The sequence below is a fragment of the Malurus melanocephalus genome, unplaced genomic scaffold, assembly GCF_030028575.1.
Source record: "Malurus melanocephalus ecotype Western Australia unplaced genomic scaffold, MMel_1.1 scaffold_272, whole genome shotgun sequence".
NCBI classification, from domain to species: Eukaryota; Metazoa; Chordata; class Aves; order Passeriformes; family Maluridae; genus Malurus; species Malurus melanocephalus.
The window spans coordinates 660,936-688,172 of record NW_026623504.1 but is presented as its reverse complement, the minus strand read 5'-3'; the positions used below and the strand labels follow the sequence as shown (position 1 = coordinate 688,172).

Sequence of the window (27,237 nt, the reverse complement as noted above, 5' to 3'; positions counted from 1 at the left end):
CCTTTTTTGAGTTGCCTGCTTCTGACCAAGTTCTACCATTATTACAATTTTTAATATATCATAGCATGCTAAGTTCTAAAAATGGCATGTGTCATTTCAGGTTTGCCTGAGTCCATTATTGCAGCAGCTTGTGCCAGAAGTGGCCAGAGAGTTCTTCATGTGGATTCGTAAGTTACTCCAATAATTTCCCTTTTTAAGAGCTAAACTGACTAGAAGGGTTTTGTATCTCTGTCAGTGTGGGCTGCAGGACTTCTCCCTCTTTATCTGGCACCAAGTAATGTTATGATTCTGTCTCTGCCTTATTTTGGGGGTGTTATTTCCATCAGTAGAGCAGGCAGTTTTTGGAAGCTAGCTCAGGAATTCGGAGCATCAGTGCTGTGGTGAAGGATGCTGTGATCGCTCCTTCTTTGCTACAGGAAGGAATGGCTATAGGTTTAGTGCCCTTCATTCTCATTCCTGACACTAATTATCTCATTCTCTTTGATGAGAATGACTTGATTTATTTCAGATTTTTGGCCATCGAAGTCTGTAATAATATTGGCCACTGGAACTTTGTTTTTTGTTATCCATGCCTATTTTAGCTATGATGAATATCACCTTTTAACAATGTATATTGTTCCCTTTGTTAAGGATCAGAATTATGAATTCAGATTTTTCTCAGAGTATAAAGGAATGAGATTTGGGGTTACTGAAATGCCTGTGTTAGATGTGCCACATTGATTAATCTGTTGTTCCCTACAAAGGCCCRAGTTAGGTCAGGCACAAGGTATTGGAAACATATATGTGCATGAAGTCTTTGTTTATAGTTTACTTGYTCTCATTACCTTGTGTACCTTATTTTATTACTTTTAATCTGCAGCCATGTTTGCATTTATCATAATATACTGCATAGGTGATTATGGGAGATAGTTTTGAAGTGGCCTATTATAAAATACTGAGTTCTGAGTTTGATTTATAAACACTGTCCAAGCATTGCCATCAGCAGTAGCTAATCTTATTCAAAATAGTCACTTCACTGCAGTGTTGCCATAAATTGCTGTAGACTGATTTTAAACTGAAGTTAGCTTCTGCCAACTAGTAATTGAAGGAGCTCTATTTCTCTGTGCCAGCTATCTGTCTCAATAAACATAAAATCTGTGGTTCTTCTCAGAGAGCTACATTTACTGTAGATATTAATGAGCTGTTGACATGTGAAATCTCAAGGATATTTGTTAAATGATTTAGAAAAGTAATTTGCAATTTAAAATGTGGAGATTGGCACTTAGTTTAAACTTGAAACTGCTGGAGAAAGGTAGATCAAGACTACAAGTGGATTACTTGAAGTGAATATGCTTCTTGTACTAGTTGTTCCAATTTGCTCAAGTTTCTGCCTTTGGTCCTTGCTTTTTTGCCTCTTTTAATTCTRTATCTCTGTAGTTATGCACTGGTTTGGTTACTGAGGATGGGGCAACTAGGGGTGAGGTATGTTTAGCCACATTTTGTGTTTGATTTTCAATTTCACAAAATTTCATTTTGTGTTTGATTTGTAGGCTGCAGTTTTACTGTCTACATCCTTCCTCAGTGGCTTATTTATCTTTCCATATAGAATTTACTTCAAAGGCAAAGGAGGGTCAAGATGCAGAATTTTAACTTCTCTTCTGTGGGAAATAGAGCAAACTGAGCATGTCTTGCTTCTTGACACCTGTTATCTTTCTTATATTTTGACTATACTAGGCAAAAAAAATCTTAATTCTGGTACCTTTTGAGCTTTTTTGAAAARGTCTTTTTTCTGTTTATTTTGGTGTAGGGTACCTTTGCTGTGAGATTGTATTAGAGAGTAAAACATGGGCTCAGCTGGTCCATGGTAATTCCCTTTGCTCATGTTCACATGCCAGGATACAATGTGATGTAGCACAAGTGACTGCCACATCACCCACCCTTTTGTTGGACTGAAGGGTCTCAGGAGCTGTTTGGGTTRAACCCCTCCTCTTGGAAGGCCAGGAATCTCCTAAACACAAGCACTGGGCCAGAATGGGAATCTTTAATACATTTGCCTRTGTACTAATAGGTAGCACATGAAACTTCATGGGTTTGAAACATGAGTCATTTTGTGTTGAGATCCTTAAAATCGATGTGGCAGTAACTTCCTGTGCAAAAGACAGCTGCCCTGATGGGTCAGGACTTCTTTCTGGAAGATCAAATGCAGGACAGACACATTGAGGCAGCTCTTGGGGGAAATCATGAGGCATCAGCAGCTTCTGTCCAGCCAGCACCAGCTCTGARTGTTCCACTGTGGTGGTTGTGACATGGCCAAGGGAAGGGCCAGCTCCTGAACAGGCACAGGACAACAGAAATGCTTTTTCTGTTCTTACAAGTGTTTTAATTGTGTGTCTCCTGCTTTCAGAAGTTTCCAGTTCCTCAATTTGCAGTCTGTCTGCAGAGGGACACATTAAATATTCTCTTGGTTCAGATTCAGGTTGTTAATCAGTCAGAAACAATTTGTGATTTCAGTGTTCTGGATTGGAATTTGCCAATTACTTCAAAAATGGTCTTAGTAACTGAAGAAAAGAACCAAAAGCTAATGTAGGACAAGAGACAGGCTTTTTGCAGTAGTAAAATTGTACTTTGGCTATGTTTTCAAAACTTTGCAAAATGGCTTCGGCAGTATGCTGTTAGATSTGAACTACAGATTAGAGATTTGAAAAATGAGAAGGAATAGAARCAGTGTTGTCATTTAGGTGGAATCCACGTAACACAGGAGGAGTTTTGAGAAAATATGGTTTTGAAAATAATATGTGRTAGGGAAGGRAAACCTCTGTGCTCTAACTTSGTGTMAAAAATGTTTTCTRCCTCTGCTGTTGCACTTTCAAAATKATTCCTGTTCTTARTTARGGAATAATTGAATTATAACCCTAAAAAAGGGGAGAGAATATCCATCTTAGTAGTTTGCTAATATAGCCAGGGAAGAGGGGAGCTTAGGCCTTGAGATTTTGGGACAATATTTTAGCTTTAATTAGGCTTTGATCTTGACCATTGCTTTAWGGAATTCCTCAGTTCATCTTCAGGGCAATTACAACAAAAATATTTGGTTACAAAGGAGTCCTAATTGTAAAACCATTAGTCAGCTCTTCTCAGAATTCCTCTCCAAGACTTTTGCTATAAACTTTGCTCATTATGTCAGTAATCATGTCTGGTCTGTCTAGTTTCTSTAGTGTTTTCAGATGAAAGAATTAAGCAATCCTGATTCATCATGTAGTGCAGGGAAACTAATTAAAATTCCAGGATAAAAAAAATCTGAAAGTTGCTACTTGAGGAGAAGATGAATATTTGAGGTGGCATAACATGGCTTGGGAATGGTACACAGACACCAGAGGGAAGGAAGGAAGGACAGCTGTGGTTCATTTTCTTCTGGAAAAGGGCTGTACCATCTCCTCAGAATGGATGGAGCTCCACAGCAGGGTCATTCAGTGCTTGTTGAACACACTGGGTTGCCTCAACACTGGGTGAAAAAAGTCATTTCAAAGAAAAACTCACCTGATGAGCAATGTTCACATSAAAGATGTCTGACAGCTCACAAATAAACTTTTGTAACTTTCTGTAAAAATAACATTAATTTCTCTCACTGGAARTTCTAGCTTTAGACAGTCTAAATGTGCATTTAGATTTTTGTTTTCTGGGATTTCTGTGATCAGTGGCATTGCTTGCTCTGACAGCCATATATTGTATTCTGGATTCAAGAAACTTATGACCAGAGCAGCACAGTTCTGTAAAAATAAATTTCATGGTCATGGTTTTTGGAAATTCCAGAAGTGACAGATAATACGTGGATATTGAACTTTTTATTCTGTAGAATCTTAAGGAACATGAAGAAATTATCCTGCACCATTAGCAGCTAAAGCAAAGCTGGAGGTTATCWTTGCATGCAACTGTCAGTGATTGTTTTACAGATAGAAATCTCACAGAACTGGGCATTTCATAGATTTAAWCCTCATTGCCTTGTGTTCTGTGTGATCCCAAGCAGCAGTACCTTTGGAGCTCACCCACGTCAGTCACTCTGAAGTCAGGATGAACTCCTTGTTACAGAGGATGGCAATTCCTGGTTGGAAACCATCTGCAGATGGAGCTGTGCTGCTCAGAGTCACCAAAATTGCAGGGTGTGGGCCCAATCCCCCCAGTTTGGGACCTGGGAGACCACTTTCCATTTTGAAGCCACCTTTATTCAGCGAATGCCGTATTTTGTTGTCTTTGCAAAAGATGTCCTATTTCTGTTCTTCACTATTGCCTTGCAGGAGCTGAAAGACTTTTTTAGGTCAGTTTGTAGTCAGGAGCAATTAGGCACTGCTCAGCAGACATCTGTCCTTCATATGCTAAGTAAGCACCGTGGTCCAGAGCATCAGCCTCTGCTACTGGAGCGGGGCTGACACTCTTAATGAAGTCTTTGTCAGTGCAGATAAGCCCTGTCAAAAGCATCCCATCGTAAATCTAGTCAGGAGAATCTAACCTGAATTTAGCTTTTCACTTTTATCACACTGATCTCGACAATTTAAAAGTGGAGGAGGTTATGATAAGATTGATTTAACAGCCTTCACATTATTCTTTAAAATGCAAACCCTATCTTGCTCCCTACATTTTATTTTATTTTTTTAGTGTATGCAATGACATTAGCTATCTGTTCAGGAGGATATTTTTGGTATCTTTCAGGCTTCTGAAGTGCCAGTACACAGTGCCAGAAAACAGAGTTAAATCCTGGAATAACTTTTACTTTGCAAGAACTGGTGGTTTTTTGAAATGTAATTGCTCTATTATTTTTCTTCTCAGAGTTAAGTGTTTAAGATGTCCTATGCATGACAACAAAAGCCARCTAATACAACTGATGTTAGAGAAATATTGATAGAGAAATTTTTAAAAGAGAGAGCAGAGACTTTCTTTGGTTAAAAGCAGAACTAATAATTTTCTGTGATTTAAAAGCAGTAAATAATCTTTTTCAAGCAAGAAGGTGGTAAATAGAAACTGGGAACTGCTGAGGGAGGGATGMTCATGTAGCACAAATCAGCTCCTTTGGCTCCACCTGCAGTACATGCAGTTCAATAAGAATTTTGCCAGGGCATCTTCACAGTCTGTAATAAGCATAATATGTTGTGCAAGCAGTAGATAAACTGTACTTTCCTTTATTTGACATAATGCATAAGAGAGCCAAGAAGCAGTATTATCTCTATTTTCCTTTTCTTCACACTGTCCCATGTGTTTTTCTCAGCATCATCCATTTACCCTCCAAACACTTTGATTTTGGACTATATTCTCTTTGGTCAGAGATGCATACAGTGAGGAAGACACTTGCATTTCATTGAGAACTGTAAAATACTAATTTTTATCTGTTCTGCATCTGAAAAGTCTTGCCATGGAGAATTTTTTTAATGTATCTGACTTGGCTGTTTTTTCTTTAAATCTGGAGAAGCTGTGTTCTACCTGTCCAACAAGTTTTTCTTCTGTTCTTTCTTCACAGGAGAAATTACTATGGTGGAAACTGGGCCAGCTTTAGTTTTTCWGGATTATTGTCCTGGATTAAAGAAAATCAGGTAAAAATTTCCCAAATTGCTTCTTTTAGGCCTCCTTAACATTAAATCTCTGTTGTTTGCATGATTTATTRCAAGACAAATTACCACACTGCTTTTGCTCTTTGGTAATTTGACAGATCAAAGAGGTTTGTAGTTCCCAGCTTTACTGGTTGAGACTCACCCATCTGGCCTGGCAGTCGGAGGCTCTGATGTGCCTGGGTTGTTAATCTGATTGAGACCAGTCTGGTGCTCAGCCACACTTCTGGGTTCTTGAGCTTGAAGAGAAGCAACTACACTGTTGCTTCAGTTCCTTTACMTTCTGAAACTGATAATCTGGTCTTTTCCATCTCCTTTTTGATAATTTTCCACTCTCTGATGTATCAGCCCTTTTGTTTTTCTCATTTRCATTCAGTTGATTCTTTACTGGGAGAAAGGTGGGTGCAGAATCCTTCCACTGAAATGTCCCATAACCAGGACAAAAAGATGATTGTTCATAGCTTATTTTTTAATGACTGAAGTTTATCTAATTTATGACAATCCACTAGAAATCTTTCAGGGAGGATATTTATTTAGGAGATGGATCACTTGGGCTGGGTTAGCAAATGGCTGCTCTGTTATTTACAGAAGTGCTCAGAGCCTGTTGGGCCGTAGAAGATGGAAGTTTCTCAGCTCTGTCTCAGGCCTGTTTTTTACACTGTGCTGCCTCCTGGCATAATCAGGGGACTTGCTCATGCCAGGGCTTCATATTATGTGGGTTCTGTTACATGGTTTAGAGATTCCTATGTGCACAGATTAATACAATCCCCCAAATCACCAGGCTTTTCTATATGGTCTCCATTCAAAGAGTTTTGTCACAAAATCTTGAACTAACCTGGCTGTGGCAAACCTGTCTTTTAGGAGATTGTATTCAAAGTTACATTCAAYTCTCTACTAAAGTCTCTATTTCATTTAACACTGTATTTCAGATTACTAGAGCCAATGGTGTAGTACAAATGTTGGCATGCTGTAATGAAGTAACCAGCTCTGTTTAAATTCAAAATATATTAATAGAAAAGAAAACACTAGGACAGTTGTTATTTTTTCATATAATATTAGGTGGTACAAATTATTTATGGCTACAGAGATTTATAGTTCAAGAACAGCTTGCATGGTACAGTATGTAATTTTATACTTGTTCTTTGTTAGCAAAAGACAGATCTCARTGATGAATGTGAAGACTGGAGGAAACTGATCCTTGAGAATGAAGAAGCTATTCCTCTCAGCAACAAGGATAAAACTATTCAACATGTAGAAGATTTCTGTTTTGGCGAGTAAGTAGAAATGTAGAAATACTTGAATCAATTCATGTGCCTAGAAGTAAATGGACATATTGTGCTTTTGGTTTAAAKGGTTTCACCATGCTGCCATATTGCACATTAGCTCAGAAAGTAACCATGGCCTCTGAAATGTTCTTCATGTCCCTGTGCTTTGTTGAAATTACTCCATTCACTGAACCAGCCTGGTCCTTCCTAAATGACCCTTTCTGGATGCAGTGTAATTTGTTGGCCAACTTGTGAGCTGGTGATTTACTTTTGAGTAGAAAACAGAAGTGTTTGTACACAGTTGTAGTAGTAGGCAGTTGTGCACTGCCATCTGTTAAATTTTTCCATTCTTAATTTGGCTAAAAGGTGCTGTTCTCGTAATCAAAAATTAAACTCCTAAATACATGTTAAATGAACTACATAGAAAAGAACAGGAGCACAAATGGACAGGAGTACTGTAATAAATACTTCATTGTGCTAAAATGATAGAGCAATATTTCCCCTTTATCCTATTTATATGCAATGAATTTAACCTACTGAAGTTAAATCCACGGAATGTAAATTTAACTAACTGAACTATGTATTTATTTATTATTTTTATCTTTTGGATTTTGCACTGAAATGAGCACTTTGCAGAATTCCTGAGAGATTCTTTGAGATAGTTATGTAAGTTTAACCTTGAATCCCTTAGAAAATACCACAGGTAGCTAAATGAAATGCTGACACATACKTGTCTGGAAATACATATTTTTTTCTCTAAACCTCATAAGTAGGGGGAAAAAAGGTGTGAATTACACAAATACAATCTGAAGGTCACAGACTGAGACTCTTCCAAGGTTCAGTGCTGCACAGTAACAGTGCTTGACTGAGTTGCAGGTAAAATGTAGTCCATGTTTTAAAGCAATAGCACTTGAATATTGTAATTGTCATCCTGTTGTCATAATAAATATTATGTCAGAACCAGGATTRAATGAGATGGAAAGGTTTCATATTCTCTTAACTTTGTGTTGCTTTTTGATGGATAGCTGGCTCCCAAATGAGTCCCCTAGCACTGAGATTTCACACATTACAGTGAGATTACACTTAGATAAAATTATGCTTTTAAGCATTTAACTTAGCTCAGTGTAGTGCTATCTGTCTTGGTCACCACCAAAAAAAAMCCCAATCCCACAAAAAACAATGATAAGATTAATAAACCTGGCAAAGAAAAAGTTCTCCAAAAGAACTTCARACTTTCTGAGAGAGTCCATTACCATGTTTCTGACAATTTATGTGTTCTGCCTAGATTCTGTTGTTTTTGCTTAACTTTTGTAACTCCTATGAAGTAACCATTAAACATTTATTTTGAAAGAATAAACAGCTGGGTAGCAGTATAACATACACAGTGCAAATCTGAAATGAATGGCCTTAGAACAAAGTGCATCCATCAAAGGGAGAGAATACTGTGTCTACAACAAGCTGTATTGAAAAAAGGCAAATGGCTGAAAAATAAATAGTGAACACCTGTGCTGAATAAATTAACCAGCTGGTTGGCAATTTTTCATTTGACCTATCTGAAGGGGTTGCTGTTACAAGGCATTAATAAGACACATTCATTTTAAGATATTCCTTTGTTAGTACCATTAATTGATGAATGGTRGAAGATAATATTCTAAATTTACACAACAATTTGTCTGCAGATGTATTATTTTTTTCTGAATTAGGAGAAGAATTGTCTGTACAGAAGTTCAATTTGAGTCATTTTTATAGACAGTTCTTACATTATTCAGGGATATTTGGTCATATAGGAAGGATGTCATGAATTTAGATTATATACAATTTTAGGCTTTCATTATAAAAAGTGTGGAGCTGCAAACAATGGAGATTTACATATTCTTTAATGGGAAATGAATAGAGATTTAAAATATGTAAATATTTTTGTTGCACTGCTTTTCAGAGTGATGTAGAAAAATACAGTGTATTATGAATCCAGGCTTATTTTTGTTTAAAAGGTAATAATCAAGTATGTTTGAAATGAGATGAACTGTTCATTGAAATTGAGAGGAGGTAGACAGAAAACTTTATTCTGAAATTTTATGTTCTGAAAAGCTTTAGGATGARTTAAATAAAAGCTTCATTCTTAGTTACTGCAATAATGGCTAGAGCTTTTGTAGTTTTCACAAACACCGTGTTCCAAAATCTAAATAGAACCCCAACATTTATTTGACTTTGATTTTTATTTGTAGCAGAGGTTACTTTTTTACAAAAACATTTGACAAAGTAGTTGTCTTTCCTTGATATTTTATAGTTACTTAATGCTGGCAATATGTAGCAAAAAGACTTAATTAATGTACAGAAACAGCCTTCTCTCATTAGTGCTTCCTTGTAGCAGTTCCTGTATTTCCCAGGGCAATATTTTACCCCAGTCAAGAGTTAAGTGCTTCCTGGTGACTGTGCCCAAGCTGAGAGATTGCTTCCAAACTTTTCACAAGTCCATATGAGCTCCTTGAGTTCATARATGAAGAGCAATTTTTAAAGGATACCAGGTTTTTGTTCCTTTTTGAACAGAAATCCTACTTCCATATGAAAGGCTGCAGGTGTGCGAGGGAGCATTTTGGTATGGATGCTGAGTAATTCCTTACTGTTCTGGGAATTTTAACCACCCTCTTAGTACTCTGTGTTTGCAGGTCACCTTTAAAATCATAGTTCATTAGTTTTCAGCCAAGATGWAATTGTTTATTCAGTGCATTAATGGCGTGTGGTATAAAGATAAAAAGATAGTCTGGAGTTACTGCTGAACTCCTTTCACTTACAATGACACTGATTTGATTCATCTCAGCTGGTAGTGTAAACTCAACCAAGTTCAAAAGTCCTGGTTTCTAAGGTAGATGTCATTGAAGTTCAACATAAAATGAGAAGATGAGATTGAATGTGGAGGGCTGCTTTATAAGGGGAATTTTAAAGAAATGTTGTGGAGAGGAAATGGGCTGTGCAGAGTAAATGCTGTGTGGGAATGTCCCTCCTGTGGCTGGCTGCCTTCATTCCTTGTGCATGGCTCCTTTGGAGCCCTTGCATAAAAACAACATTGCTGCTCAAACAACTAAATTAGAATGCAGAGTTGAAAAAGGAATTGGAAGTTTTACTTAAGCTTTGGATCAAAGTGGTCTGGTGGAAAGCTTGTCTGTTTTCTTCGGCGCAATATCTCACCTTAATGACCTTGCATTTCAGTTTCTTGGGTTTTATTTATTTTTTTTTTTGTTTCAAAATACTATGTTTCTATTGTTTCTGTAGCTGTGTATTATTTCACCATGAGGGCCTCAATTTTAATTTTGAGATCCTTCCATCTTTTGAGTACATGTAAAGTAAAAACCCAGATTTTTGTTGGGGTTTTTCTTCTTCTCAGTAAAAATAGCCCTCTTGAATTACAGCTTTGCAGCCCAAGAGCCAGAGTTTGTTAGTGGGTGGAGCACCTGATTTGGCCAGGATAAAGAAATTCTAATGCTTTTCCTAGAAATGCTTGATGTTTCTGTTCTGGCACCGACTCAAAACTTCAAACAAGTTTTTAAGACTCTTCAAAAAGACTTTTTCCCCYTYTTTTTCCCCTCTGTGTTTTTAATCAGTCAGGATTCAGCTGAAGGTGTTGAAGAAGCTGGTGCACTGCCAAAGCTGCCTGTGTTTGGAGCCCCTGCTGCCGAGGGGGTTTCTGTGGGGTCAGAGGAGAGTCCAGCAGAAGAGGGGGTTTCTCCAGGATCTGAGGAGAGTCCAGCAGAAGAGGGGGTTTCTCCAGGATCAGAGGAGAGTCCAGCAACAGAGATCCCTGTACCAGAGTCAGCAGAGGAGGCCCTGGGCACTGAGCCAGCGAGGGCAGAACCAGGGGATGGGGCAGAACCAGCCCCTGGTAGTGGAACCTCTCCCAGCACCAACTCAGCCGAGTCAGCTCCTGAACCTGGAACAGCAGAAGCTGCACCCTCCGAAAGCRCTGCCCAAGAACCAAAGAAAATCACCTACTCCCAAATTGTTAGAGAAGGCAGAAGGTTTAATATTGATTTAGTTTCCAAGGTAGGAACTGAATGGCTCTTTTTGTGTAAGTATATTTACTTTGCTTAAAATGATGACATTTGTGTTAAAACCTTTCATGTTGAGGAGGGTGAGACAGTGCCTTTGAGGCAAAATAGACACTTTTGAGAAGTARGAATTGTTACCCCTAAAACAAACATGGGCTATTTAATGTGTCTGTAAGTGTTTTATAACCAAGGAGATCAAAAAACGGAGCTCAGAAATATCACCATAAAAGTAAATTTTATGAAATTTGGCACTTAGGTAATACCTGCAAAWTCTCTCCTTTTAAATAGTACCATTAAAAAATTATATTTTTAAACAAGAAAAAGCAATTTGCATGTAGATTTTTTTCTCTTTTTAAAATATATGTGCTTTGCTTTGCAGGGAAGGCTTTTCAAAGCTTTCATATTTCTGCCTAAAAAGATTTTTCAGACCTCTAGAAACTGGAAAAGAAAGTTTCTTCAATAATTCATTCAATTCTTTGTGAAGCCACTACAAAATGTATTATTGCAAATTTCGTGTTCCAAATGTCAATCCCACTTCCAACCATCACTGAACACCAGTCAGTGGGTCGTGGTTAAGCAGATAATACTATTTTGTGTCATTTTTATCCTCTTGCTGTCCCTCTGTGTGACATGGTGTTAATTGCAGCAAATTCCAGAAATTCAGACACGAGTGGTCAGCAGGATTTGGTGCTGGGGTTTCCCTGGCATGGGAATGTCGGCTTCCTTGTAGTGTCTTCATTGGTGTCCCAGGAAACCTTTATCCAGAAAATTCCTGTGGTCTTGCAAAGCCTGTTCCTCAGGACCACAAGACTTTTGAATACAGACAAACGTTTTCAGCTCATGGTTACATTTCTGTCCCTTCTGTAGCTTTTAGAAAGATTAAATTGTTTATGACTAAACGTTAACTGGGGGGGTCACAATATTTACTTGTGGAAAAGATGACTCTGGGTTCAGGTGATTTGGGGAGCAGTTGGTGAGGATTTACACCAACAGTGTTGGCTCCTGAAGATCCTCTTCACCCACTGTTTCCTTTCTCTCCCTTGCAGTTGCTTTACTCCCGGGGCCTGTTAATTGACCTTCTCATTAAGTCCAACGTGAGCAGATACGCAGAGTTCAAAAACGCCACGCGAGTTCTTGCCTTCCGAGAAGGAAAAGTAGAACAGGTACCAGAAAATCATGTGTTCCATGTGTTTGATCTCATCTTCTTAAAGTCAGGAAGCTTGAAATTGTTTTTATGAGAATTTTGTAATAAGAAGCTGGTGTTTTTCCTTAATTATTATTTTAATTTGACTTCTGGAAGAAAATGTGKTTTATGTGTTATATATCAATACTAAAAAAAATCCAAACAAGCTAAAATAAGGTTGTGCAGTCTAGTATATTGACATAAATCTTTATCTCAAGCTAAATGAGGTAAAGCTGCCATGATTGATTGGCAGTTAATTCTTAGATTCACAGGTTTTAGATTCTAAGTCTCACATAGACTTGATTTGTCTCCGTGCTACTTACAAGTCAGTGTGATAATGCCAACAGGAGATACTGGCACAGTCTATATAAACTCTGTTGATTAACTGTGTAGAGATGCAAGTGAAATTGAAGGGAAGTGAAAAGGGGAAGAGGCTGAAAAAGATTTAAAAATACTGGGGAAAATCGGTGACCTTTATTAGGTTATAATAGAAAATAAGGGAAAGAAATACATAARAAAATAAACATAGTAGAAAGAGGTAATTTAAAGTATTTGTTATGTAATCTTGTTGCTTGATGCTTTCATATTCAGAATATGGAAAATATCTGAAATTATTAAAAAATATTGTGCAGGTGCCTTGTTCTAGAGCAGATGTCTTCAACAGCAGACAGCTCACCATGGTGGAGAAGAGAATGCTCATGAAATTTCTGACGTTTTGTTTGGACTATGAACAGCACCCTGAGGAATACCAAGGTAGGGTCTCATTGAACAGGGCACACTCCCCCCCCCTAGGAGATGCTTCAGGGAGGCACAGTTTTGAGAGCTCTCCTGTGTTTTACATGGATTCTTTCTATGGATATATTTTTAAAGTATGCTTTGACCTTTTTGTGACCTTTTCACTTCGGTGTTAAATTCTTCTGCTTAAGCACTTGCTCTTCTAGTTCCCACATCATTTATTATTTACATTTTTCTTTAACAGCAAAATTATATATTACTGCAAGGTTGCAAAATGCTTTTTATCATTTTTAAGTGTTTTCTCCCTCCTCCCAGGTATTTTTGAAAATAATGTGATGTATCTGAGTTTCTGCTCGTTGGATACTGTGTAAATCTTTACAATACATTACCACAAAATCAGAAATTGAGAAAATAGAGTTTTTTAATTTGGAAAGTAAAAGTGATTTAATGCTCTTCAGTTGTAGAGGGCAAGTTCAAAGTGCTTTTATCAACTGCTGGCTTACTYAGATGAGAGGAAATCAGAACAGATTTGAGCTATAATGTGCGAAGAATAAYGAGCATCAGGTCAAAGAGAGAAATCACCTTAACAGCAGGAAGGTGCTTTGGGTTTGTGCTCCTCAGGGTGCAAAGAATGAAGTGATGTCCTCAGTTCTTGGAGTCTCAAAGTGAACTAAAGCAAAGAAAAAAAATCGTCAAAAAGAAATAGTGAGGAAATAGGAGTAGTTTAAGCATTGACATAAGTTGCAGACCAAAGTGTGTCAGTGCTTTTGGAGCTTGGCAGGAGCTTGACCAGGCAGTGTTTCTGCAAGGATCCACTGTTGTTGGGATACTGCTTTGATTGCTTAMACAACACTTGATTAGGTACTAAGATTAGAGAAAGTTATTTTAAATATGTTCAAGAGAAAAATAATCAGTATCAAGATCTGGTGAGATGAAGAAAAGGAGAGTCTGTAATGAACTCCAGAAAATCCTGAAGGGGGAAAAACTCATTAGACTGAAGTGGTTTATTGATTACAGGTGATCTCAGTTTGCTGTTGCTAGAAGAAATGGAGGTACTCAGAGTGGATAGAGGTGGTATTTAGAAAATTTATTAAGTAAAAGAAGGAGACGCCACATCAATTTTAAATGAATCCATTGATTCATGTACCTAAATAACGTTAGATTTATTTTACTTCCAKAGACAGTTAAACAGATTTTGTTCCTACATTTTAAAATAGCCTGARAAGTAATTGAGAATATTTTGAGTCAGATTAGGCTAATGTAAAAACTTCAGAAATTTAAAATTGCTCTCGATGAGATCATTGAATTCGTGGGAAGGCAGACTTTTAATAGGGAGAGTTCATGAGAGTGAAGAATTTTTTCTAAAGCTTTTTTCTGTAAAATATGGAATTATATAAGAAGTTTGAAGTGAGGAAAACTTGAGAATTTTTTTAGAATGATAAAACAAAAAAAAACCCTGTCATTTTATGACTTTCTCCATGGCTGTGCAAACAGCAGTAAGATACATTTGTAATAAAGCAGTGATTGAATCTTGAACAGAATATATAGCTCGATAATACTGGTCTCTGCACTGATGGAAGTGTTTCTGAATTAGTTAGGCATTTATCCAGGAAAGAAGCTTAAGAGCAGATTTCTCTATAGTATCCTGGAATTATGCTATTGCTTAAATACAGTCTTTTCCTGGCCAAAAATGTTTTCGTTATGAAGATAACTAAAGTTTTTCAGAGATGCATCAGTGCCAACATGCTTTAAACATCTCCTAGAAGACTTGTGTTTCTTTGAATTTCCAAATGTGTCAGCAGTAATATTATTTTCAAGGGAAGATAAAGTCCTTCATCCCTGTCTGCTCTCTGTCTCATCCACATTTGTTTGTTGCCAGCAAGTAATCAAATTTAAGTAAATATTGCACCTTCTCATCTTTGGGTTGTGACACTGTGTGAGTGGCTTCTCTGTGCATAAATATCCAGTCTARCACTGTCAGTGTGGATCCAGCAGTCCTGTTCTGGAGTGGGTGTCATTCAGGTGTAATACTTGGGTAATTTAGAGGAAACAGCCTCCCAAGGCGCTGTGGATTTTTGTCCACACTTTCTCACTTTTCTATCAGCATTGGGAAATGGAGCTAGATCAAGTTCAACCAAATGAATGGGTGAAGTCATTCAAGACCCATGAAGTCGGTGATGTTCTGAAATATTTTAATGGCATGGAATTTCTGTCTTCTGAGAAAACTCACTTTGTGGGAATGATTTTTCTAATTTGCATTGACTCAGATGATCCATTTTCAGCTAGATGTTTGTGAAAAGCTGCTTTTGTTAACTGAAATCCAAAAGCACTCTGTAGCAGAAGCACAGGAGACAATGCAGGTGTTACAGTGTGCTCAGTGCCTCGATGTGCTTTTTCCTCAGACTACGAGAGCAGCACATTTGCTCAGTTCCTACAGACACGGAAGTTGACCCCCAGCTTGCAGCACTTCATCCTTCACTCCATTGCAATGGTTTCAGAGACTGAGAGCAGCACTYTGGAAGGTCTTCAGGCAACAAAAAAATTCCTGCAGTGCCTTGGCCGCTATGGCAACACCCCGTTTTTGTTYCCTCTGTATGGGCAAGGAGAGATCCCACAGTGCTTCTGCAGGTAAGCCTCACTCACCCAGACATATTTCCCAAAAGGAAACCCTTGSTAATGTAAGAGGTATGGTTCAATAGGATAATAATTTGCAACATTTTTTTATTGTATTACAAATGCAGCTTGAWGTAGCTGGTGGCTGTGGTGGCTGCCTGTGATAGTAAGTTAATAAGTGCTGGGGAAATGAGAAGGCCATAATTTAATCTATATGTAGCTTTTTAAATCTGATAGAGGAGACTTAGATATCTGTCCAAAAGGAAGACTATGCATTTGGGTGGGTTGAAAAAAGTTTGAGTCTTCCCTGAAGTTGCAGGAAGATCCATGTTGTCAATTTGTGCTAATTAATGCTGAGAATCCATCTGCYATTATTCACAGGTAGATGTTTAATAATGAACTGGATTTTTCTGAAAGAGGAAAATGGTGACGTGTGTCCAGTTTACAATTAGATTTACAACAAAACCTTCTTCTTTTATCTTTCACCGTCACAAACTTACATAAACAGGGCAATTGATGTGAAGTCACATATTTTCAYATCATTTTGTAGCTCTYTAGAGCACRAGGTTCCAATTGCTATGAATTGAACAGCAGAGAAGATCCCATGCAGCCCTGTTTCACTGAGCCACTTCTACATTCTGACATCTCAAACAGCAGCCATATGTTCCCCACTCCTTGAGCCTTAGAAAGTAATTAAAACAAAAAAAAGCCCAGTTGATTCCAAGATAAAACARGATCCACTTCAGCTCCTTTCCTTGGACTGTGGGCAGTGACAGTGGCCTTACCCTGTCTCCTGAGGTGTCCCTGGGACCGTGGCAGAAGAGCTGGTGCTCAGTGCTTTTGGGGATCAGAAAGGATTCGTGTGCAGGGGGTGGGAGGTTTTAATTTCAGTTGTTTCCAACAGTTCAACTGCCTTTTAAAAGGCTGAGGGKTTTTTTTCATCTTTGCTTTTGCTGGCAAGCAGCCTTCCCATCTGCTCACTGTGGGTTTAATGTGGTAACCTGTAGGTCTGAAGTAAACATTAGCTCTGTTTAAAAAAAGCAGCCTTGCCTGGTGAGGCCAGTTTGTCTGAGTGATATATTTGTACCTCAGTCCTTTAAATAGCAGTGCAGGGTCTTACCTGTTTTGTTTGGTGCTGGACAAGTTCTGCTTTTTACTTGTGTGCTACTATGAAATTGTGGTTTACAGCACGTTGTTGGGCATTCTCTTCCTGTCTTGTCTCTGTGATAGATTCTGTTTCTCTTCTTTGGAACAGTACTAAAGTTGCTGCCAGAAAAACGGCCTTAGCAGCTTGAGCCTGCTTGGGTCTTTATGGGGTGAATGCAGTTACATGTTGATAGAAACATTCTGGAATAATTGTGCTCCATTCAGTAGAAATGTTATTTGGTACCGTCTTTTGTCAATAGCCTTATCTGGTCTTTAAACTGTATTCATATGCTGATTTTTAAGAAGTACAGACCTACATAATTAATACAGACAATTTGTGAACAAGAATTAATTTTAGGTAACCACTCTGGATACAGTCATGCAGCACAACTTGTGTTTGTAGATTTTATGGAAATCTTTATGTCTTTATAGAGCGTCATGTGAGGCCAGGTAGCTGTATGTGACCAGCAGATTAATAAATCAAAATTTTATCAGAGCCATTTGTAATCACAGTTCGACCTTCCTTGGCTTCAGATACCCAGGGGAAAAAAGTAAACCCCATAATTAAAATTAGAATTTTGCTTGCCTTTTTTCCCCTGTAAGTTCTTATCCATATACATTTTCTTGCATTTATTGAAATCTCTTTGACTTTGTTTTTTTATTTAATGACCAGCACATGCAGTTTTCTGATCTGTGACAGCAGTATATTTCAAGAGTTAGCAGTAGAGGTGTCTAGGAGTATTATAAATATTCTTACCAGAAAATCATTCCGTGATGACAGGAGTTCTTCACATGGCTTGATCTTTCTATTTAAGATCATTGATTGCTGCATTTTAGGGTTTTTTTTGCTAAAATATATAAGTCCTACAAAGAGGGTATTTTAATAGTTGAAGGAAATCATTCTGTCAAACCAAGAAGTAATTGTACTTTTTAAAGGTTTGTATTACATGCATTTGAATACAAAACTTTTTAAGAAATTGTCCTTTTTTTAAGTGAACAATTTAGGAGGCAATCACAACATTTTTTGAGATTAATCACAATTTTTATAGGTGTTCTGCCCTCAGGATCTTGTCTTGCTCAAAGTGAGCCATATCCAAAGAATCCTGCTGAGGCTGGGGAGTAAAGAGGCAATGCCAGAGCCTATAGATCACAGCCTACAGCTTTTATCACCAGCTTATCAGAGGAAGGTGTCACCTGGCCTGTGATTTCTAACCACTGTTCTATATTCTGTTTTAATGTAAACCTCTTAAGCGTTTCTTGCAGCCAGTTACACTGTGTGTTCTCATCAAGGCTACTGTTATAAATGGCACACATGCATATTGATGGGAATGAGTCAAAGACATTTGTAAGTCACATCCCTGCATCCCAAATGAATGCTGCATAAACACTCCAACCTTTTATAACTGCTGACGACACTCGAGTGAGCAAAAGCGCTCTTCCTTCTTTATTGGTTTAAGCAGGGATGGTTTAGGAGAGAAAATTAAACTTTTATATCACTGTAATGTACATCCCAATATGTTGAGGTGCAGATGTGAGGTTTCTGTCTCCATAAATTGGAGTCGTGGAACAAGGAAGGTCATTGGAAGACTTTTGCTCTCCCAAGCTGACAAGCAGCAAAACTTCACTGGCCTTTAACAGCTTCCTTTGGTTCCTTGGTACAAAACTGTTCTGCTTCTTCCTTTCTACTGATGTAGCAAGAGTCTGATATTCAGTGAAAATGAATATAGTAATATCTCATTCTTGGGGAAAATCCAAACAAGCCTTTRCATCTGATACTGTGTTTGCTCTGGGAACACACTGAATTTGGAGCAGATTGGGCAGGGTTTCTCTTCAGTCTGGTTTCAAATTCTTTTCTCTGGACTGTTGTAAATATGAACATGCAAATGGAAATGATTTTTTGAGAAGCAGTATTTTTTCCCCATGTGGAGTTTTGGAGGAAATTGGTGACTGTCCACTCTCTGTGAAGTCAGAAAGGTTCTAAGGGTGAAYATTGTGTCTCTTGTTTCTCTGTTAAGAGTTATTAAAAAACTGACAGATCTGGGTGGTACCAGGTGCTGGAATGTCCTCATCTGTTTGATAGATGAATTGGTGATTCCCTGSCTTTTTTGGGGTAGTTGGTTAATGATTTGAGACTTCAAACTTTTCCACTGTGTATTCGKTGGGTGGTTTCACCCTTTGTAGTAGTTCCTACAGATTCTGCCTGAAATTGTAATTTTTGTCWCAGTGCCAGTGACAGCAGTAATTTKGTGATGGAGGAAAGATCYGATTAAGACAGTTCCATCTCTTTCAGTTCCCATATTTACAGGAAGATTAAGAGGCCAGGCTGAGATAAGATGGATAGTGTGATTGATTCCGAGGGTTCCTGTATATATTTAAAAATGAATAATCAGTTTTACCCTTACATGTGCACTATTATCTGCTGCAAATGTCAGAGCTTCTGGGGTAGCGTCAGGTTCTTTAAAATTCCCAATTATGTACCTGTTACAAGGTTTTAGTTGTCTGAAGTCAAGCCTGGACTTCAGGAAACCTCACTGCAGCACCATCTTTTTCAGCTAAATCTATACATGAGTATCATGTCTCTATATGTAAGCAAGATGCAGAACTTTTCTGTGTGTGAATTGTATGATTTAGCATATTAATGAGAGATYCAAACAATACCAATTCCTGGTGACAGTCGCATGTGACAGATTTGAGTCTTAGCACGTGTGCAATTCTGTGCAAGTGTGAAACAATCACAGATGATTTWAAAAAAAAACCTAGTGAGATATTAGTTCAGCCCTCCATTTCAAAATACYTAATTTTCATATTTATCTCTTATCACTAATTGGACTAGAAGATGTAAATTGGAATTATTGACAACGTGACACTATTCTTTGGGTTGTATTAAAATATTGAACAGTACAAGTAGCTGCAGTGCTGCTTTCCTCTTAATTGTTTTYACTTGCATTTCAGAGAAATAATAAAACTTCCAATGTAGTTTGGCCTTTAAAGACAAACTTGATATAGTTCTCCTCACTTTGCTGGCAGATGAATGCAAAATGGACAAGCATAGTTAGCAGGATTGTTTGTAGGATAGGTTGTTTGTTTTTCCCTCTAAGGAGAACTCTTTCTTGGGATAAACATAAGGGAAGTGAGATAATCCATCATTCTGAGACCTGTTCACTAGTGATGGATGGATAGATTGGTAAAGTAACTCAATAATCTTCATTTTTTTCAGGTTATTCACAGATCAGTGAGCCTTGTCGTTAATACAGCTATGGAATGCTTTTGTGTCCTTGCCCACATTATTTCTCAGAATTTGACAGGAAAAGACTTYTAATTTGGAAATAACCTTTGTTGTGAAATGCATTAAGTGGATGAAACTTGGAAAATACCTTCCCATTTTAGATTTTATCTTCTCAGTGAGTGTTTGTCAATTCTTTGTTTAAAAARTTGCATACAAATATGAGAGCTTTCCTGCTCTTTATTTCTGACTAGCAATTGTATTCTGCAGGAGTTTATACCTCATGAAGGCCTTCAGCCATTAGAATATATCACATGGGATGCTCTGAATCATGTGGATGTTGTCAAAGTTATTGATTTCACATYCCTAACTAGGCATGGAAAAGTTTTCAGTCAAGAAATCGTATTGAGGGGTTGGACTTATATTGTCCTGCTCTCATTCTTGATCATCTTGGTTCATTTTAAAAACATATTTGGAACCTAAAAGCACAAAATACAAAATGCTATTGTATGGTGTTTTTTTCAGGGTTTAATAATTAGGGTAATGGTGATAATAGAAGGGAAATGTGTTTTAATACATCATTTGGTATTGCCTCTTAGCAGTACCTCAACAAGAAAATTCCTCCCTGGTTGTGTTGGGCTGTGCAGATTCTGCCTTACAAGGTCTTCCTGAGAGTTATGACTCAGACACATGAATATGTTGCAGCATTATCAGGAGACCTGTGGAAATGACATGATTGTTTATTATTGGGGCAGATCTGAGATCTGAAAGGCAAATTTCATTTAGCAGAGTCCTTTTTCATTAAACCAGAAGACACAGAAAGGTAGCTTCCAAAACATGACAGAATTAGTAAAATAGCCCTTGAATTTCATTGAGGGTTAGGATAACTGGAATTTTTATGTCTTTTCTGGAGGCAGAGAACACATAAATGGRTTTTAGAGATGAGCTAATGCTTAGTGACTGGTTCCCAGTGCCTGGATTTTGTGCCTTGCCCTGCAGTCCTGTTCTCCCAAGCTTCTCTGGGAGGGCAGAGCTGTTGTGTAATTGTGGCTGGGTGACCTTGGGYGAGGAGCAGCTGCTTCTTCAACAAAGTCAGTGGAGTTCAGAGCCAGGCAGGTCCCATCCTTCCAGATCCCCCAGAGAGGAGCCCTGGGAGTGCTTTTGCACTTTCCTGCCATCACAGAGCACAAAGACAACTGCGCTCTTATTTCTTTTTTGTTCCTTCTCCAGCTCTGTGACAATTTCTTACAATTCCCACAATGCTTTGACCATAATTTCCAGGCCACTTGACCACGTTGCCTGATGGATTCTTACCCAACTTCCATATAAATCACTTGTTTCTTGAGCTTAGAATCCCAGAGAATGATACTTTATCTTGATCACTAAGAAGTATTGTTAATTGCAATATCCTTGAAAAAATCGGGTTAATAATGTGGTTAATTTTAAGAAACAGCACCTCTATATTGTGATTATGAATGTTCAGTCTTTACAAAACTTCATGGCTCTGGAACAACTTAATTTAGACTTAATCTCAAATACTTCAAATTTTGCTTTTTTGTTGACATTAGCCTCACAWTTTATCGTGTTAGTCATTATCTTTGAGCAGTGTCTGGATTTACTTTGCAGCTTCTGGAAATACAATTRATTCTCAAAGACAGCTCATTAATGCTCTTTTTTACTCTGTGTGTAAAAACAAATATAAAGAGGACAATGCGTTATTTTAGCACTTGCTGTGTTTTTCTTTGCTCTTTCTCCAGAGTACTGTGCTGTACATGCAGTATTCAGCTTTAAGGAGTGAAGCAAGTAGTTTTTACTGTAGAAAAAATGTGCTAAAAAATAGTCCATTTTTGTAATTAAACAGGACATGATGCATTTTAGAAAGTAGAAGACAAATTACATGCTAGAAATAAAAGCTAGTTTTTGATATAAAATAATGTGATACAGTTTTAAAATTCTTCTGTGTCGTTTTTTATGTAGTTTCAGAGTGAACTAAGGCTGTAATGTGAGTGTGTTTGTGGTATCTCTGTGCTGGGAATCGAGATGTCAAATGGAGAGACATTCTATTTTTGTTTAATTAATATCACAGAGCATTACATCAAAGCAGTAAACTCCTCTTGTATCAACAGATGCAGCAACCCTGAAGCCTATTTTCTCTCTTGTTACATTAGTGTTTAATTAAAGAAAACAACTAGTTGGAGGCAGTTACTTTCTGAAATGTAATGAAGATTTATTTTGTAAGTGACCTTCACTGTATTAGCTGAATCAGTAATCAGTAAAATTAATAGAATAATCAAATTATATACAAACTCATAAATCATTGCGAATATGCTGTCAAAACCACAGCTTTTAATATGTCCTATTGTTCCACAGCTGTATTAAAAATTGCARCTGCTGATTTCTGCCTTGATGGGGGCTGAAATGGCATTTAAAGGCTGTGTATGATGGAGGGCTACCAGGCCAAAAATTTTCACAACTGTTAATTTAGCTGTAATATGATTTGATGTCAMTGGGGCAAAGTTGAAGCCAAGTACAGTGTTGTTGCTATCTTTCAGCAAAACTTGAATTATTGGTGGAGGCAGTCGCCAGTTAATTAGAGTAATATCAGTTTAAATGTCTGTCATTTAGGGTTAATGGTATCAAAGAGTTGCCTTGTACTTCAAGTGCAGTCAAGTCATCTTGAATAGCCCATTGTATGAAAGTATTGCCAGCACAATGATTTTACTTTGTCATAAATTATTGGGGTGCYATTTAGTTTAATATTTCAATTTCTCTATTTAAATAATTTTGGCAAGTTCTTCCCAATCGTGTCATTTTTCATGCTAGGCCGTTTTAATAGGTGTTTTGGCTGTTTGTGATTGTTCAGCAACACAATCAAAATTCCTTTCCATTTTCATTTAAAAAGAGAAGTTTTCTGCTGGCTTCYTATGAAAACAGGTCGTGCCCTCCTCCCCTGGATAGCAGGTTACTCTTGGAAAGAAGTAATTCACATTTTTGTGCAGCCAAGCAGCAAAGTTCTTTTAAAGCACGCAAGAAAAATAAATTGCATGTATCAAAACCCAYTGGCTGTGGTTGGAAGTCAAAGGAAAGTTATAATTAATGTTTTTAACTAAGGAATCCTAGTTCTAGTTGAGTTAATAGTGCTATTGTTATGTGCAAGGTATGAAATAAACCCCTCTGAGTTGGTTTGAAAGATCCTGATACCTTCGTTGTCAGGCAGGATAGCAGCATTAGAGATTATAAACCCATGGCTCAAGCTTTTTTTATAATTCTTCAGTGGATGTTTAACCTTGGTGTCATCTTCAGCAATCTCCAAACAAMCAGGGCTCCATGGGATGTATCTCCTGGTTTTCCCTGAGTAGCAGAGATGTTTGTAGGGATGTTCCGGTGTGTCCTGTGGTTTGTGGTGGTGCTGACAGCTCCTGGAGCTGCTGCCCCTGGAGAGCAGAGATGGGCTCGGTGAGAATGCAGCCCTTGGCTGGGCTGCACCAGTCCTGCAGTGCAGAGCAAACTGTGGGAATGACTGTCTTTGGACTGTCTCATCTGACACTAGAATGTCAATGTTAAAGCTGTTTTTGAAAGTCAGATTTGCAAAGTGAAAGTTTCCAAGTTCGTCATCTGTGAAGATGATAGCAAAATGCTTTCACTTCAAAATCAGAGAATCACAGAACGGTTTGGATTGGAAGGGACCTTAAAGCTCATCCTATTCCACCCCCTGCCATGGGTAGGGACACCTCCCACTATCCCAGGTTGCTCCAAGCCTCATCCAATCTGGCCTTGGACACTTCCAGGGATCCAGGGGCAGCCACAGCTTCTCTGGGCACCCTGTGCCAGGGCCTCACTGCCCTCACAGCCAAGGTTTTCTTCCCAGTATCCAATCTAAACCAACCCTTATTCAGTTTATGACCATGCCACATTTTCCTGTCCTGCCATCCCTTGTCCCAGATCCCTCTCCAGCTCTCTTGGCACCCTGTTTTAGGCCCTGGAACAGACTCTAAGGTCTCCCTGGAGCCTTCTCTTCTCCAGGTGAACCCTCCCACCTCTCCCAGTCTGGCTCCAACCCCTTGATAACCCAGTGGGCTCCTCTGGACTCCACAGCTCCACATCTCTGTTGTTTTGGGGGCCCATCCTGTCAATAAATCAGCATTGCCAACATCTCAGTGCTGTGCCTTGCTGTGACACACTCCCCCTGAGTGCAGTGAGTTGTGATGCAGTAACCTGTGTGTTCCCTGTGTTGCAGGCTGTGTGCTGTGTTTGGGGGGATCTACTGCCTCCGTCACGCCGTGCGCTGCCTGGTGCTGGACACAGCCTCGGGAAGGTAAGGGTGACATCAGGAACCTGCTGTTTATACACAAAACACAGGTGAAAAATGTGTTAAGTCAATTTAAAAAAAAAATGATTCTTCAGAGATCCTCCTTGGTATTAATAACACATCAACCTTGATTAAAAGTAATTTGTGTATAGGTCCTCCAGAACAAGGAAAGTGGGTCTAGAATATAGAAACTAAATTAATTTCCCTGTGATATTACTGCAGCTCCTGATCACCCAAGCTTGGAAGACAAATCATTTCAGCTGCCGGGGGGCTGGTGATGAGTGATGTTAGTTTTCCTTGTGGCCTTACCTACTCTAATTGATTTTCATCAGATGACAACAAAGCCCTCTGTTATTGCATTTTTAAAAATGGAGCTCACCTAAAGACTCATCAGATTAATCTTTGCTGATAATGCATGTCACTCCAAGAGAAAAGACTTTAATGAGTTTTTAGGTRGATTGTTGTCATAAACTATGCTGCCCTCTTATTCCAGAATAAATTCTTTTACAACAATATCAGGCCTGTAGGCAGGTTTAAAGTGGAGCTAAGAAAAATCAACCCAGAGTTTTTTTCTATAGTGACTTTTTTCACACCTCTCTATATTGTATTTCTGTTATGCACATTTTGTCAGTTAGTAGTCTAACAGCAGACTTTGGCTCTCTAAAGATTCTGTTTGTGGCTTAGTTTCTACAATTGAGMAGTTCAAGATATTTTGTGGAAAATTTAGAAAATCAATTTAGAAATAATGTAGTAACAATGTATTAGGAAAAGGAGTTGTTAAATGATGGGGGTGGTGTGTTTCTTCACAGTTGCTCTGCAATTCTTTGAGCACAGTCCTTGTAGCTGCATTTGTCACAGCATGGTCAAGTGTAGTAGCTGTTTTCCCTGAAATTGTGTAAACTCCAGATTTTATCTTTCTGCCAATTCCTGAAGATTCTGGAGATCACTGCACAGTTGTAGATTTTGAGATGTAAATGTGGTAGTATTTCATCACATGTGTTGTTCCAAATGCATGATTCATATGCAAATTAAACTATGCCCCATTCAGAAATTCTGAAACTCTTTTATTTTAACACTGGTGCTTGAACTGTTACTGTAGAAAACTATATTCCAATAATATTTGAATAGTTCAATTGCTCTTGCAGGGGGACAAAGCTTATGGTTGGTAGCAACTTCCAAACCCCACTCTGTGCAGATTTAACTGGTCACTGGTACTGGTTGCCTCAGTTTTGGCTTCTTTTGCACATTTTGAATATCTTTGAAATGAATGAGTGTTTTCTGTTCCAGAAAAGCTGAAGTGCTGCTTTTCCATTTACCTGCTTTTATGTTTTGAATATACATTCCTCAGGGTTTAACATAGGTGTCAAGTGTCTTTTTTTAGGCTGCTTTTGTGGTTCACTTGTGCCATTTTAAAGTGATAGATTTTTRAGGAGCAAAATTACTGAAATACTTTTAAAAGACTTCACCAGGCTTTCATTATTCCAAAAACACTGAATTTTAATAATGCCATTATTTGATGGCAAATATGAAGAAGCACAACACATCCAAGATCACCATTTTCTTTATCTTGTTTCTTTCTTGGTGTTATCKCCTTCCTCACTGTGTACTCCCTCCRTGCACCAGCTTGTATTTCCTCTTGACTTCAGTGTTTTGCCTAATAAAAATCAGCTATCAAGTTGTTAATGAGGCTATTTATGAGTTACTGAGCTTTTGAGTCAACAGACCATTAATAGTAATTGGTAAGAGGCAAATTCATATCTGGTTGTCAGTAGAGCTGGCTCTGTGCTTGCAGAGGCAGCTTGCCCTGGTTACAAATGGCTCACACTCAGCACTGCAGAACTGCCTTGTGCTGTAGTCATTACCAGTTTATAGCACCTTCAACAGCCCTCCAGGCTTCATCCATGCCATAAGGCAGTGATTTTTTCTCTATTTTTAATATTCCTGGTTTAGTACATGTAAGGAAAATAAATACTTCTGTGTACAGCCTTGATTTCCATCTAAAACTTTGAGGTTAGAGTTTAATTAAATGTCTCTAAATATCACCGAGATTTATTCCAACTTTTTTAGACATGGCCAACATCACTTTTTCATCTTTTCCTACCCATTCCTTTATATACAGAGGACAGTACATTTCATCCCCAGCTCTACAATTACTTTTATTATTTTTCTATAGTCCTTTTTATAGTTTATGAAAGTAAGATTCAGGCAAGGCAGGGTGAAAAAATAGAAACTTTCAGACATCCCTATTAGTAATGCATTTTGGAATATCTGATATTTTATGTGTTATACCAGATCCACTATTTTAGTAAGTTTGCAGAACATTCTGTGTTCTTGGCAGAATTTTGATGGTCTAGAAAATAAAAACCACATCATATTTCTGAGGTTGATGAAAAAGCMCATTAAATATATGAATGATAGTTTTGTTGTTTTTCTCTGTGTTTATTGTATGTCAATTTTTTGGGGTGCATATGATACAATTTCATCATAATGGTAGGCATTTTATGTTGATCACACTTTACATATGTTTCCAATTACAKAATTCTGTCTGAAAATGMAAGAGATGTGATAAATGGACATTTATACATCTGTGATAAAAAGATAGAGCAAACACCCAGTAATTTACATATCTGCTGAAATACTGCAGGCTGGCTTTGTCAGTGCTGCTGAGTCCATTTCAAGGATGTYGCCCTTAGTCCATTAGTTTGGATAATGAGCCCTATAAAGTACATTTATAACTCGTGGCACTGCAAGGAGATGGATTCTAATTTTCATCCTTTTATCCAGACACATTGAAAGAAGGTCAATGGAGGGTTCKCTGTGATTCATTGTCGCAACACAGATCAGATGACAGAGACCTGATAATGTCAGTGCAGAAGTGTTTGCTGCTTTTGGAAGCTCTACTTGAAAGAAATTTTCTCAGTATCACCCTTTGAAGTAAAGTGGGACTGAAATTAAAAGCGGTCTCTCTCTCTCTCAGTTTAAAATCTTATCACACATATGACCTGCTGCTATTTCTGAACAAAGGAGAGGAAACGACACTTAGCAGGAAAATAAAATGTGTCGTCGCTTTCRCTGGCTTTGAGTGATGCAACATGACATTTAATCAACCTTTCCCCTTCCCTAATGTTTAGGGGGCGGCAGGGAAATTGT

At 38.0% G+C, this 27,237-nt stretch overlaps 1 protein-coding gene across 1 annotated transcript in view; it reads left to right on the top strand.

Moving 5' to 3' along the window:
• The window catches only part of CHM (CHM Rab escort protein), a 47,304-nt gene that overhangs the window by 8,008 nt on the left and 12,059 nt on the right, over positions 1–27,237 (top strand). The window contains exons 2-9 of the mRNA XM_057376191.1: positions 101–167; positions 5,483–5,555; positions 6,720–6,844; positions 10,435–10,873; positions 11,925–12,041; positions 12,694–12,814; positions 15,199–15,424; positions 24,016–24,093. Of these exons, the coding sequence (XP_057232174.1) occupies positions 101–167; positions 5,483–5,555; positions 6,720–6,844; positions 10,435–10,873; positions 11,925–12,041; positions 12,694–12,814; positions 15,199–15,424; positions 24,016–24,093 (1,246 nt within the window). The remainder of the gene's footprint in view (positions 1–100; positions 168–5,482; positions 5,556–6,719; positions 6,845–10,434; positions 10,874–11,924; positions 12,042–12,693; positions 12,815–15,198; positions 15,425–24,015; positions 24,094–27,237) is intronic.